This window comes from Gopherus flavomarginatus, chromosome 10 (assembly GCF_025201925.1).
Source record: "Gopherus flavomarginatus isolate rGopFla2 chromosome 10, rGopFla2.mat.asm, whole genome shotgun sequence".
Taxonomy (NCBI): domain Eukaryota; kingdom Metazoa; phylum Chordata; order Testudines; family Testudinidae; genus Gopherus; species Gopherus flavomarginatus.
Genome location: NC_066626.1, coordinates 50,586,823 through 50,601,410, shown reverse-complemented (window position 1 = coordinate 50,601,410; position 14,588 = coordinate 50,586,823). Strand labels below are relative to the sequence as shown.

The 14,588-nt window shown below is 43.1% G+C and overlaps 1 protein-coding gene across 2 annotated transcripts; it reads left to right on the top strand.

The window, feature by feature from the left end:
• Nucleotides 1-292: 292 nt before the first annotated feature.
• DAPL1 (death associated protein like 1) lies at nt 293-12,886 on the top strand. 2 transcript variants are annotated; one of them, XM_050969372.1, is made up of 4 exons: nt 293-407; nt 6,852-6,939; nt 10,497-10,560; nt 12,601-12,885. In XM_050969372.1, the coding sequence occupies exons 1-4, from the start codon at nt 350-352 to the stop codon at nt 12,718-12,720; spliced, it is 330 nt and encodes a 109-aa protein (XP_050825329.1). In that variant the 5' UTR covers nt 293-349; the 3' UTR covers nt 12,721-12,885. The 2 variants fall into 2 exon arrangements, with proteins under 2 accessions (XP_050825329.1, XP_050825330.1); XM_050969373.1 differs by lacking the exon at nt 10,497-10,560 and having other exon boundaries at nt 12,601-12,886.
• Nucleotides 12,887-14,588: the final 1,702 nt, after the last annotated feature.

The window sequence follows — 14,588 nt, the reverse complement described above, 5'->3', positions numbered from 1 at the left end:
AGTGACTTTAGAACCTAACCCCCATGTAAGATGTGACTCCACTGTATTGTGAAAAAATAAATTGGGCATCGCTTTTTGGCACCCCCAAATCTTGGCGCCCTAGGCGGTCTCATACCCCACTGCACCCATCCAGCCCCGACACCGCACCGCCCCTTCCTCTGCTGTCCCCCAACACAACACCCGCACCCTCACACGCCCTCCCGGCTCTCGCGCCGCTGCTCTGCGCTGCCCCGCCCCGCCCCCTGCCCCACCTCCACAAAAGGGAGCGCCGCGCGCCTGCTCCTAGCTGGGACTCGCCGCTGCAGGCTCGCGACTGGCTGGCGCCTGTCCACACTTACCCACCCCTGCCATGGCGAAGGAAGCGTCTGCTCCGCCGTCCCCCCTGAAAGGCGGGCGCCCTCCGGCAGGTAGGCGCCCCTGCTTAGCAGAGAAGCTGCTTGGTTTCCTCTGGTGGCTGCTCCGCGCGGTTGTGGTAGAGTTAGGGGGGACGGGGACACACGCGCGCGCCTGATTGTGTAATATGCTCCGGGGGGAGGGGTCTCTCACACTCTACCTACCTGCCTCATTGTGTAATGCGTTCCCGTAGTCTCCTGTGAGAGCCCCTCCCCGTCGTGCAGGGTCCGGGTCCGGGGGGGCCGCGAGGGGTGAGACTCCAGCACCCCTCCCTCCTCTTGGCCTTTGCGCAGACCTGACTGACGTTCAGACTGTGCCTGGCCGGCAATTCTCCCTGCCCGTAGGAGCCCCTCGGCAGAATCTGGCCCCACGACCAGCTCTGAGGGGCTGGTTCCTTTGGGCCGCTCCTGCAGCTCCCCAGAGGGAGAGGGGTGAAATCCAGCCAGTGTGAGCACCAGGCATCGCTGAACTCTGTCGTGATCCTCACTCGCACCTGGAAAGAGCCCACGCTCCCACTTCCTCCGCACCATGTGTTCAGGCGAGTTTGCTGCTATCCTGGGGTTTCTCCTGATGATGTTAACTACTGGATTCGACTTCTACAGTTCTTTCTATTTAAGAATCCTGAAGTGCATTACAAGTGGGCTGGCCCACACTACGGGGGGGGGAAATCGATCTTAGATACGCAACTTCAGCTACGTGAATAACGTAGCTGAAGTCGAATATCTAAGATCGGATTACTCACCCGTCCACACCGCGTGGGATCGATGTTCGCGGCTCTCCCCATCGATTCCGGAACTCCGTTGGGGTTGATGGAGTTCCGGAATGGATATAAGCGCGCTTGGGGATCGATATATCGCGTCTAGATGAGACGCGATATATCGATCCCCGAGCAATCGATTTTAACCCGCCGATACGGCGGGTAGTCTGGACGTGGCCGAAGTGGACTTCCTCCTGTGAGGATGGAAGGAAATATTTTTGCCAATTTTTACTAGGGAGTTCAGCAGATATTTTTGAAAGTGACTGGGTTATTTTGGGTCCCTGTTTCAAAAAGCAGGTTGTGGTGTGGGCATCCAAAACTAGCAGCTGTTTTTAAAAACTTGGGTGTCAGAATTGCGTACCAAGTATCAAGCAGAGCTGGGAATAGCCTCAATCCTGAGTCCCTGACTCTGGTATGTTAACAAGAGTTTTCATCCTTTTTGAGTCCTGGTCTGCTGGTTTGCATTTTCCTTAAGAGAATAACTAAGCTTTTAAAAATAAAAAAGGCGAAAAACAATTAACATTGATGAAGGGAGTATGTAGAGAGGCTGAAAGGTGTACCTGTGTCTTAGAATTTCCAAATTTGGCAGTGTCCCTTCAAGGAATTACAGCCACTTTCTGGATTACTTTACAAAATTATAACCCAGATTTTTCAGCGCCAAAGCTCTCACTAAAGTCCATGGGCATGTGCCTGAGCTACATCTACAGAATTGGGCCCTTAACATTTTATCAATACCCCTCTCTAGCTGTAGTAGCCTCTTCTACTGCCATTATTGCATTTTAGGCCTGGATTCTGCAGTCTAGTCTGGACAAGTGGATACCTGTACCTATGCAGCACCTCAGTGATTTCAGTGAAGCCCATTGCAGGGATAAGAATCCATCTGTGACATTCAGGTTTCAGGATTGCAGTATTGGATTGCAAACTTGCTGTGACAGGCAACGCATTCCACTCCTTGTTTGAAGGGTGTTGTACTTTATAGCTGCGGTATAAATTTTGAGTAATCGTTGTCTGTAGATGAAAGCTGTTTCTTTTCTCATTTATCTCCTCCTGTTTATTAGGTGAAATCACATGTGAGTGTTTGGGACTTCATAATCAGTTCCATAGTCCTGAATTGAAACAAACACCAGATTGTGGCAACTCTGAGAGAGGAGAAGGGTGATAATCTTACTCAGGAATGTGCTATAAAGGAGTAACAAAAAATGTGATTGGTGCATTTAAATAACTATGAATTTAAGTCGTCTTTGTCATCATATAACAGGAAACAAATAAGTACTCTGAAATGTTATGTTCAATGGTGCCTTTGTTCACATAACCTGAAGATCATTAATGTGGTACTATAACTGCTCCTTTCGAGCAGTTATGATCTGTCATAATAGTTGGCATTTATTTGGTGCTTTAAATATTCAGAATTGTACAAACATTAACTAATCCCTATGTACAATAGCTAATTGTGTGAAGACCGACTGTACTTTGGAAAAGTTCATTCTGATTACTATTTTATAGCTGCCCCACGTGCACTTATTCGACATACTAAAAATTCTGCAGTTTTTGGTGAAATCTAAAGTTATGTTCAAGAGCTTCTTTTCTAAATACACTAAGATTTCCCCCTCCTAATTAGTCAGTTAATGCACATTAAACACTAATAATTTACTAAACTTCATTTTTAAAATGCAAAATAATTTTAGTCTTTAAAAGCATATTCATTTTGAATGGTATCTATTTTTAGCCTTGCAACTTAAAAAATTGTACACAAGCAGATTTTTTTATTTTTTAAATGCCTTGGGGTCCCTCCCTGTATTCCTTCAGCCTCTTCTTTCATGCAGTGGGCAGCTTTGTACGATGTGTACATGCTTCTGCATATATTATCTGGAGCCTTACCTCTCACTATTAAAACGTCAATGAAAATTATGTATCCTACTGTCAAAATATTTACAACTGCTTATTGTATATTTCCAGAAATGGATGCAAGCCACATAATTTAGATCTAGGTTCAGATCTGATTTTGGACACCTCCAGTAATTTGGGTGTGTACTGAACAGGGGTAGGGCCCATTATTAAGAGGCACTAAATGTCACCTTCTAATTAAGGGTTCAGCTCACTGTAGCCCTAATCTTGAAATCTCAATCTATGATTTGGAAATTCCGGTACAAAAATTCAGGGCATTTTGGTCGTAGGGTTCCAGTTAAAGTCCTGATTTAGTCTAACTTAAACTAAACATCATATGTATCCAAAAGATGACTGCTCTCACTAAGGACTAAGTCTGGAGCAAATTGAATTTTAACTATAAACTATATTATCAGTTAGAGGGGGGAAAAATTATCTGAAATCTCTTAATGCCAAAACCTCTCCTCTCCCCAAAACCTGCTAAAGTTGTGAGACCCTCAAATCTCTCCCCACAAAGTTCACCTTTTGGCTAAGAATGATCATAAGAGACTTCAGCTTAAAAGGCAACTTAAAAAAAAGTTCCCAATGCCTCCTCAGTTATAACTATAGCTGTTGTTCCTGCAACGCTATAGACAAAGCAAAAGACCTCAAGCTGCATTTTCAGTAGGTAATGTTCAGTTTTCACAAAAACAAAATAGCTGTTAAGGAAACTTACAAAACATAAAGCAAATGATGAGCAGCCACATACAGGAACTCCTCAGTTAGTCGTCTCCGGTTAATGTTTCGATGTTAAGTTGCTGATCAATTAGGGAACATGCTCATTTAAAGTTGTGAAATGCTCCCTTCTAGCATTGTTTGGCAACCGCCTGTTTTGTCTACTGCTTGCGGGAAGAGCAGCCTCTTGCAACTAGCTGATGGGTCGTTGGAACCAGGGTGGACCAGCAGCCCCCCTATCAGCTCCCCACAACCTTAAGTTCCCTGTGTAGCAGCTGTCTCTCCCCCCATTGCCATGCGCTGCTCCTGCCCTCTGCTTGCTGTACAGGGGGAGGGAGGAAAAGGGGGGGATAATGTCAGGGTGTCTCCCCCTACTCCCGCTCCTGCACCCCGCTTACCCCATCTTCCATAGAGCAGGGCAGGGCCACGCAGGAGACTCAAGGGGCCTGGGGAAAAGTGGGGGAGCAGACATAAAAAAAAGGTGCCACCCACTGCAGTGCTTGTACTCACCGGGCGGTGCTTGAGTCTTTGGTGGCAGCGGGTCCTTCACTTGCTCCGTGTCTTTGGCAGCACTGAAGGGCCAGCGGCCAAAGTGCTGCCGAAGACCCGGAGCGAGTGAAGGGCCTGCTGCCGAAGACCAGACCACTGCCAGGTGAGTAAAAATTAAAAAGGCACCTCTAGCCAGGGAAGGGATTCTCGGCTAGGGCTCATGGGGCCTGAGGCAAATTGCCCCACTTGCCCCCAACTCTGGGTGGCCCTGGAGCAGGGGGGACACACAGTGGAGGGAGGGAGCTTCTGGGCAGTAGCTTCTGTCTCAGGTCTCAGCAACCTGATTTAATTAACAAGGCAGCGTACTTAAGCTTGGAGTCAGCTACTTAAAGAGGAAATGCACATTTTTTTTTCCTCTCAGGCACAGGGTGTGTATCTCTACAAGGCAGCGGGAAAGGAGGGAGAGCAGACAGAGTGTTGTGAGAGTTAACCTTTGAGGGCTCAGTCAATTGCTAGTTCATTTAGTAGTAAGGCATTCCCTGGGAAATATCCCACCTTCTGACTCCTCCACTTCAACCAAGCTTCACAATCATCATCACTGTGTTCCAGTATTAAATTGATTGTTTAAAATGTATGTGTGTGTGTATAATAGCCTTTTGTCTGGTGAAAACAATTTCCCTGGAACCTAACTCCCTCACTTACATTAATTCTTATGGGGAAATTGGATTCGCTTAACATCATTTTGCTTCAAGTTGCATTTTTCAGGAACATAACTACAGTGTTAAGTGAGGAGTTCCTGTACCTAACACAGAATTCTGAGCATTCTCAACTCCAATTAATTTTAATGGGAATTGAGGGAACTCTATACCTTACAGAATCAGGCCCTTAAACTTTAGATTCTTTTTATTAGTAGCTTGTCGATAATTGATTTCTTTATAGAGAAGATTTTCAAAGCCACAAAGGGGAGTTAGGATCCCAGAAGAACTTTGGTGGGAAGTGGGTATCCAATTGCCCTTTGTGGCTTTGAAAATCTCCTCCTCCATTTATAACATGTCTGGTAACAATCCGAAGCACATTTACAATAAAAACTATTGTTGACATTGCAATATTAAATCAATAATTTTCCCTCCATGCTGTAAAATAACTGTGTGTTTTTCCTATTTATGTTGTATACATTTGTTATTGTAACATTTAATCCTATTAAGGCCAGGTGGACCAGTGATGAGCACAAGGATGACTCTTGATGCTAGTCTGGAGGGGAAATATGTACAAACTTGTATATAGCCCCCTAAATATGCAATTTTAGTGGAAAGTGGATGCATTTTGTGTCACATTCATCAGACATTCATTTCTGCAATAAACATATAAATACATTTAGAGCTGGTCTTGATGAACATAATACTACACTTCTACCCCGATATAACACAAACCGATATAATACGAATTCGGATATAACACGGTAAAGCAGCGCTTCGGGAGGGTGGAGCTGCTCGCTCCGGCCAATCAAAGCAAGTTCAGTATAACGCAGTTTCACCTATAATACAGTAAGATTTTTTTGGCTCCCAAGGACAGCGTTGTATTGGGGTAGAAGTGTACTTATTTGGAATTCTGCAACCTGCTTGAAATACTTTTAAAAACAATTTTCCTTTCCTGCTTGTGCCATCCCCAAGATCTGACAGAAACGCTTGTCTTGGCTGTTTAAACATAGGAACCTTGCCATAAAATGAAACAACTAGATTAAATTAACCAAAAATCTGTTCAGCTTGTTCTTATTTACTTTGACAGTTATAAAATTTACCTTCTTCCTGTGCACAAGAATATTTGTATTTGCTTTAACAAGTCATCTGAAATATCTTTACATGCCCCTTTAAAAAGTTGGATTTATCTGACATTGCTCAACACTTAAATTGTCATTGTTAGGTCATCTGTAGCTTAATTAGTACTAATTAGTTTTTTGATTGGCAAGCATTTTAATAAATTATAATTAAGCTTGAAAGAACACTAGTGCATGATAAATATGCAGTTGATTCCTATCTGCATTATAACTTGTATTATGCATACAGTTTTATTCTGGGGTATCTTGAGTAAATCATGTAAACAACCTTCCTGCTATTACTTGTATGCTGTGTTGATAACTGATGGACTCTACTTTTATTTATTTATTTATTTATTTATTTATTAAATCTATAAACAATTACATGTAAGGTCTCTGGGAAGGAATGCATGAGGGCAGCCAAATTTTAGAACCAGTATAGTTTCTATTCCTAAGGATACGACTTTTTAGATTGCAATAGCTTGAATTTACTCTGGTCATGCTGTAGTTCAAAAGTTTTTAAAGATAGTCTTGGGTGGTTCTTGGGGGCTCAGTTTGGTTTTCAACTTCCACCCACACTGCAGAAGAACCACAACAGAGATTAACTCTCAAGAGTTATTTTGAACTCCTCTATCTTACAAATTTTTCTCGTATTACCAGTTTTCCTGCGTATATGTTGTGCAGGTTTTTTGGTTTTTTTTTTCCGTTTTGTTTGATTTTGTGTTTTTAATCAACCTTCTGATGAGCAGTTGTGTAGCTGTTTAAGCTATTCACACAGTATAAATTGTTGTCTTCTAACAGTCAAATCTGGAGGTAGGAGAGTTTCCAAAAAGCAAGAAAATGGAGCTGTTGAGAAAAATTCCAAGAACCTTGGAAAAGAGAAGACAAGGTATTTCATCTGCAGTCATGCCTTGATGTTTAAGGGTAAAATTAACAGCAAGTTGCATCAGGTTTCTAGAAAGAATAAAGCTTTGTGGTTTTGAACAGTGCAATTAGTAAGCACTAAATTCTGCTGCAGTATACAAATGAAAGGCAGATTTGAAGGTAATCTGAAAAGAGAAATAATTGGCTTGTACCCTTTTTTTTTTTTTTTTTGCTGCTTTATTTTCCTTTTAAAAAGCTTTTGTTTATTTTAAATGATTAGGGGGCTGGAGAAAATCTCTCTCTCATATTTGAAGGCAAAGACCTCAATCTCTTTAGCTTAACAAAAAGAAGGAAGAGGTGAGTTGATTATGATGCATAAGTACCTTGACAGGGAGAAAACTTCAGGTACTAAATAATCTAGAAAAGAAAAGCATAACAAGAGCCAATTTCTGGAAGTTGAAGCCAGATAAATTCAAATTAGAAATTAAGCACAATTGTTTTTAACCAGAGTGTGGTCACTTGAACGAACTATTAAGAGAAATGGTGGCTTCTCTATCTCTTGATGTCTTCAGATTAATTAGAAATCATGGCTTACCCAAAAGACAAATTAAGCTTTAGTCCAACACAAGTTATTGGATTCAATATAAGCATAACTGGGATAAATTTAGTGGCCTGTGGTCCCTTCTGACTTCAGAATCTATAACTCTGTAAATCTGTCTAATATTAAAACACTGACAAAAGATAATCTGGTCTGGTCTTACTTTCCCTGAAACAATGGGTGCATTGGGAGGTAATGGGGCTAAGGTGGCTTTAAGCCACCCGCCTGACCTTGGACTGTTCCAGGGGCTGGAGTGGCCCCCACTGTACCTTAGACAGCCCTGGGGACCTATCTATGTTACAACAGCTTCCTGGGGCTGCCATATGGGCCACAGAGCTGAATGTTGTAGCCCTGTAGGGTGCCCATACAGCAAATGTGAAAAATCAGGACAGGGGTGGGGGTAATAGGAGCCTATATAAGAAAATGACCCAAAAATCAGGACTGTCCCTATAAAATCAGTCACCCTATAGCCCTGTCCCCAGAATCTCTTCCACCCTAGTCCTGTTCCTAGCATATCTTGTAAGCCCAAGCTTAGTGCGGAGTTCTTGGAAGGCAGTCTCACAAATGTCCTCCACTGTGACAGCACAGGAAGAATCTACCTGGGTACCACACTCAAGTCCAAGCCCAAGCCCACACAACCCCCTGGATAGCGAGGCCAGACTGCTGCCAGTGCAGCAACATCCACACTATTTTTAGCTTGCTAGCTCAAACTGAGCTAGCGTGAGTCTGCCTACCCATACTGGGAATCACACCTTCCAGCTGCAGTGTAGACATGCTCTAAGTCTCCATGTAGACAAGCCCAGAATGACTTGTCCAAGGTCACATAGGAAGTCTGTGGCTGACCTGGCAATTAAACCCAAGTTTTGGCACTAAGTCTGATCTCTTTTAAACAGCTATAATTTGCTGGAAATCCTCTACATTACAGATTTTTTCTACTTATTTATTTTTCTCAAAGCTCAGAAACAAATGGCCACAAAAATCAGCACTGCACTTCCCTTGCTGGCTCTGAAGACATTGAACTAAAACACTATTCCTGGAACTAGGCTGAGGTGACAGCATTGATTCTGGCACACAAAACTAGTAAACAAAGAGCTAATTATAAAATCCATTAGAAACTGGAAAGAAACAAATATTTCCTGGAGTATATTTTATGCAGGGGATAGTAAACTTTATTTTCAAGATGTAATTATGTAAAAGCTACAAATGAGGTCTCATTTTTTTAACAAAAGAATTTTTTTAAGTAGCTGACTGTTTCGTAATGCATGCAGGTTAACTTGTTCGGTAAACTTAAGTGTCATGATAAATGGAGCAAAGACTGTCCTTCATTCACAGAAAATAATCCAGTGATTTAGGGAAACAAGACAGTGTGGCTTGGAGGGCTGATAATGCCTTGGGGAGTCTTTACCTTCTAGATCACTGATTCAAATGTGGCTCAGGTTGGTGGTGGTATAAATCACTTCCATCTGACACCTGTAAAGTGGCCTATATGAAATGAGTTGATGTCCTGAGTCTAGCTCCTACTGGACTCATAACAGGTGTCTCATCATAGTGGGCACTCTGGTTCGCAGCCTTAGCCAAGAGACTGAGGATTGAGGAGGCTTGGAGATGGGACTGTTCATGTTAGAGGTGGCCTCTCCAGGTTAGGGTTTGGCACAGTTGTAGGGCAACAGCATCTGTGATATACATGTCCTGTTAAAAGAAGATTTCAAATGTCCGACACCTTTCATGAGAAATACATTCATGCAATTACCCTAAATCTCACCACTTGAAATCTATCCAGAGAATAAATACTTGAAATATCTTTGGGTAGGTCAAAGTTAAAAAGTTTAATGGCGGATAACTTAGGGGCCTACTAGTGCAACTTTGTACTGTGATTAGTCTCCTTGGAATTTGCAGTCACTGAGGTCATTGCTACACTTGCAGATGGAGAGCGTTTTGAGTTAAACCAGCCCTTTGCAGTGCTTTCCTTACTGCACTCTCCAGTCTGTCAACACTGACAGCTGCAAGTGCACTGGTGTGGCCACATTTGCGGTATTTGCTGCGGCATTGGGAACAGTGCATTATGGGTAGCTATCCCACAGAACACCTTTTCCCAATCTGGTGCTGTAGCCTGTGGGAAGGGGGTGGGGGGTGCAGGGCATTCTGCATCCAGTCCCAACATCCTGTGATGCATTGGTTCGTAAGCACAGGGTCCAGGGGGACTGATGGTTTCATGGCCATACTGTCCTCTGGGTTTCTGTGCCTTGGGGAGAGCCAACAGCTGCAGGGGGCCCTTATACTGAACACTGTCCCCACATCTTCCACAGGAGTTCGACCGTGGCACTCCAGCGGGGGCACATGGAATGTTATTCCAGTCGCTGAGGTAGATTACCAGGAGCACTCTAGCTGCGGAGTCAGAGCACTCTACATGCCTTGCCAGTGTGGACGCATCGTGAGATAGAACACGTGGGGCTGCTTTAATGCGCTCTAACTCACAAGTGTAGCCATGCCTTTAGGGTGCTAGGGCCTGGTTCTTGGTTGTTATGTCTGTTTGTTGAAGTATTTTAAATTCACCATTGGGAAGTTCATTTGTTACTGCAGCTCAAGCCCCGCAAGCATGAGCCAGCTGACCTGGGCCAGCCCTGGCCATGCCAGTCTTTTATTGCAGTGTAGACCTTGTGATTTCATGAAACATTTGCCAGCAACATACAAAGAAATTATTACTTATCCCTCAGAAGGCCTCTTTGATCAGTCACCATGGAAAAGTATTATCTTGTACTTGGTAACAGGAAACTAGAAACAAATAGAGAGGAAAACTATGTATCTGGCAATTGTAGAGAGATGATCTTAAACTCTTCCTTCCCCTCCCCCCTATATCATAGAGTTAAGTTATAGCTGAATCACAAAGGCTATGTTGTTTATATCTTTATTTTTCTTCTCAAGGTTTCTTTTAAGTCTGTTTCTGTGGAGACAAAAATCCTGAAAAAAATTCTTTTGCTTTGCAGCTCAATTGTTAGTGTTACAAAAATGCAAAATATGGGTGTCTTACTAGCTGATGCACTGGAGAAAGTAAGTATATGTAGTGGAATAGGGCAGACATGCCTGTTTTTAGTCTATAAAGAGATGCTGATAAGGTGTTATAACAAAATTAATTTCCCTTAACTGCTGTAATCTGATGGATGTGGGGCTATGTCCTGGATTCAACTAGCTATTTAAAAAATTATTCTACAAATCAATTGCTGAGATGTTTTTGTTTTTCTGTGGCGGCTGTGATATTTCTAAGATGTAACTTTGAACTCTCTTCTGTACTCCACTGTGACTGTTAAAGATCGGCATGTATTTGTGTTCTATTGGGTATAACAAGACATTGTATAGTTTTTAAAGGGCCATATTAATTTCAGATTTATTAAAAACTTGGGAAAAATAACTGAGACTGGCACTGGGAGTCAATGGTATAGCTGAGAATAAAATCCAGATCTTCTGGATTCTAGTCCTGTGCCTTAACCGCAAGATTAATTTAACTCGGATAAGTAGGCTACCCACACAAGCAAGGAGATCACTTCAATGAAGCAGCTGAAGGAAGTTCACAACATAAGGACAGGTGCCCATCAGCCCTGATAAGTTTCAAACAAAGCTACAGCAAAATAGACACCAGAAAGGCAAGACAGAGTCAGCAGAACAGCCACAGGTGATCCTCTTGGGCATCCCACACAGCCTACATCAGAAGTAGCCTCAGCACTGTCCAGTAGCCCATGCAGGAGCGGCGCCAGGGTTTCTGACGCCCTAGGCAGACGCCATTTCGCCGCCCCCCAGGGCCCCGGCGGGCGGTCCGCTGGTCTAAAGGCTCCAGTGCATCGTCCGCCGAAGTGACTGCGGCAGCTCCACCGGAGCCTTTCCAGCAGCGGACCGTCCGCCAGCATAACTCTGCGGTAAGTCCACCGGACCCGCTTGCGGCCTCCCCCCCCGCCCGGCAAAATAGCGCCCCGCAAAAATTTTGACGCCCTGGGCCATTGCCTAGGTTGCCTAAATGGTAGCACTGGCCCTGAGCCCATGCCACCATCATGGTTGAGGACTAATGTGAGACTTTGGAGTTTCCAGTGCTGTTTCCTGACCTCTGCCTTTGCAGATACTCCCATGGTTCTGCAGTTCTCTGTCAGATTGCTATGAATGGGGCATCTTTCCTGTCAGTTTTGGTTGCAATCCACAGCAACATCCAGTGCATTTCATGGTGTCCACTGTAGGACTCCACTTGCAGTTTAAATATTTGAGAGAACCTGTTTTACAAGCTGCTTCTTAACTTGCACTCCTCTTGCATATGATTTTAAAATTACACAAACATGATGTCATTAAAATCCTAAGCCTTAGATAATTCTGTTCTTAGTTTTGCCTAGTGCTTACTGAAGGCTCAATTAAATACGTTTTCAGCATATAAATATTGTATGTAACATTAACTCCTTGGATCAAATCCCTGGTGTGTGACAAGCTCAGCAAAGCATATCGGAGATTAAATTAGCTCAGACTTTATTTCCTTTTCTTTAGAACTAGAAGTATACATGGCTCTTTCTTCTTTCTCCTCCCCTGTCTCCCATCTCCTAACTCCTCTGTTCTAACTTAGCATTCCTTCCACTCTCTCTGACCTCCCTGATTCTTCAAACATGCTGTTTTTCTCTGGGATTGGGAAGAGGGCTCAGATATCACAGTGGGCTACTGTTGTTACAACTGCAACTTGGAAGGACTGAGAGTGACTTTAACAGCAGCTGGAATGCTGATTGGCTCTGCTTGGCATCCCTTGTAGTAGTAGTAGTAGGGATCTGGGGGGGGGGGGGGGTGTCCTCATTTATTCACATGTTAACCAGGCTGAAGTAACTTTGACACTGGTATGTATGCAGTGTGTTGGTGACAACCGGGTGCAAGTCTTTCACTGCTAGTCAAATACATGGAGCTGCTATGTCTAAGATATATACTGTTCGTTTCAATGGCAGACACTAAGATTGGTCTGCTAAAATATAAAAGCTTTTAAAAAAAAATCTTTGTCAAGATGAAATTCAGCAGAGAAATAGCACCAAAAAAGTGTTTTCTGTTGTGACTGTTTTTCTTTTAATCTTTCAGATCAGCCACAAATTTCCTGCAGCAGCAGCACAGATGGCTCATCAAAAGCCACGACCAGCCCTGCAGAAGAGTATATGGCCCAAAAGAATTTACATTATCCAACAACCTCGGAAATGTTAAGATATAAAGCAAATAGTCATGTCTGCTTGACAGTGAGCTAGTCTAACCACAATCTACTATTAAATGCTATTTGCAATAGGACAAAAACATTGGGAAATAGTTTGCTGGCTGAACTGTATTGTATTCTTTCATTTCTGGCAATAAAACACCTTTAAGTGTACTAATTTCTTGTTATATGGCTTCATCCACCTGACTTCGTAGAATCTTCTATCTTTTCATAAAATCTTCAGAGAATCATATCACAGAAATCTGATTTGGAAAAGGAATGGTTTTCTTTTATCTAGTCCATCCCCCACACTGACGAAGGATTGTTCCCTGCATTGTAGGGCTAATTCATGTGTTGATAACAAGTCCTGTGTCAAGGAAAATGGGTTGTGCTGCTCCAGGAGCAGACTCCAAGGCACAGTTCACTACCCACCCTGGCACCAGATAGGGGCTGGGAAGTAATTTATCCCAGATGTAGGCTTGGTACAAATTACTTCCCCAGCACAGCTCTTCTCACTCCCAGCCCACCTGGAAGGGAGGGGAAATAGTAGTCCTATAGAGGCTGCTTTTCTTTACCCCCAGCATTGCACCCCATAATGTGGTTAGCCAGCACAGGAGAGTGAGCACCTTGTACCTCCTTACTTCCATGCATGAGAGTGTTGGGCCACAGTATGTCCCAATGTTCTTAGATATCTGCTTCATGTTTCTGTAAGTCTCCTCGTAGTAGTCATATGAGGAGAGGAACTGCAGGAACATGGCTCTAACTATGTTGTTGTAGTTGATTTATTAAGAAGTTGTCTTGAAAATACACGTCTACCCCAATATAACGCTGTCCTTGGGAACCAAAAAATCTTACCTCATTATAGGTGAAACTGTTATGCTGAACTTGCTTTGATCTGTTGGAGTGCGCAGCCCTGCCCGCCCAGAGCGCTGCTTTACCGCATTATGTCTGAATTTGTGTTATATCGGGTTGCATTATGTTGGGGTAGAGGTGTAGTTTTAATCAATATAGTTATGCCACCAGTTGCCCAGTTTACAACTTCTGTGGGTGAGACATAAGCTTAGATAGGTGACTTGGAAAAGAGCTCTGTGTAAGCTCAAAAGTTGATCCAATAAAAGACATTACCTCACCCAGCTTGTCTGTTTAATATCCTGGGACTAAAATGGCTACAACAGCGCGAGTTAGCAACAAGATGTTTCCCTTAAGATTTCCCACCCTTGCAATGCTGGGGTATTTTTCTGCTGGTAGCAATGATGGTAGTGTAGATTGGCCACCGGTGGCTTTACCACCATGTCATCCAGATTTGCTCTGAGCAGATGACCAGGTGGCTTAAAAAAACAGAAGGCTGCCAACTCCTTCTCTACCCTACAGTTCTCATGGTTGCTAACATCAGTAGAACCAATGCTGGGAAGTTTTAGAGGAAAATGGTTCAGTGTAGACACTGACAGGACATAACTTTGTATTAAATAATCTGACGCATTTAAAAATGTAACTACCTGACCTCATGAATATATATTATAGGTGGCACAGACAGTGAGTGACTCTACTTAGGGTTGTCCTACGCATTCTACTTTCCACTAGCCTGTTTTCTGTTGCTTATAACTTTGCTGGACTTCAGCAATTTAGGCAGAAATCTTCCATCCTGGGTGTCTGCCTTAGGCTAAATTATATATATTTTAATTTCAGCAAAAATTATTCAACCATTTTTCAGAACAGGTTAGGAAGAAATTTGTTGTAAAAACTTTCTTATTACATGAGCAAAACAGTTCTTTCATTGAGAGAGCTCTAGTACCTCTGTGCTTTGGAGCAAGGACCTTAAAATTTGGCTAAGGGTGGAGAAGTTGTCCTGGTGTCCATGTGAAAATCTGGCCAAATTTGACCA

Coding starts and splice junctions, on each gene's coding strand:
- DAPL1 (XM_050969372.1), top strand. CDS start 350: ATGGCGAAGGAAGCGTCTGCTCCGCCGTCCCCCCTGAAAGGCGGGCGC. Junction 6,940..10,496: donor CTTGGAAAAGAGAAGACAAG/GTATTTCATCTG, acceptor TTTGCTTTGCAG/CTCAATTGTTAGTGTTACAA. Junction 10,561..12,600: donor TAGCTGATGCACTGGAGAAA/GTAAGTATATGT, acceptor TTAATCTTTCAG/ATCAGCCACAAATTTCCTGC.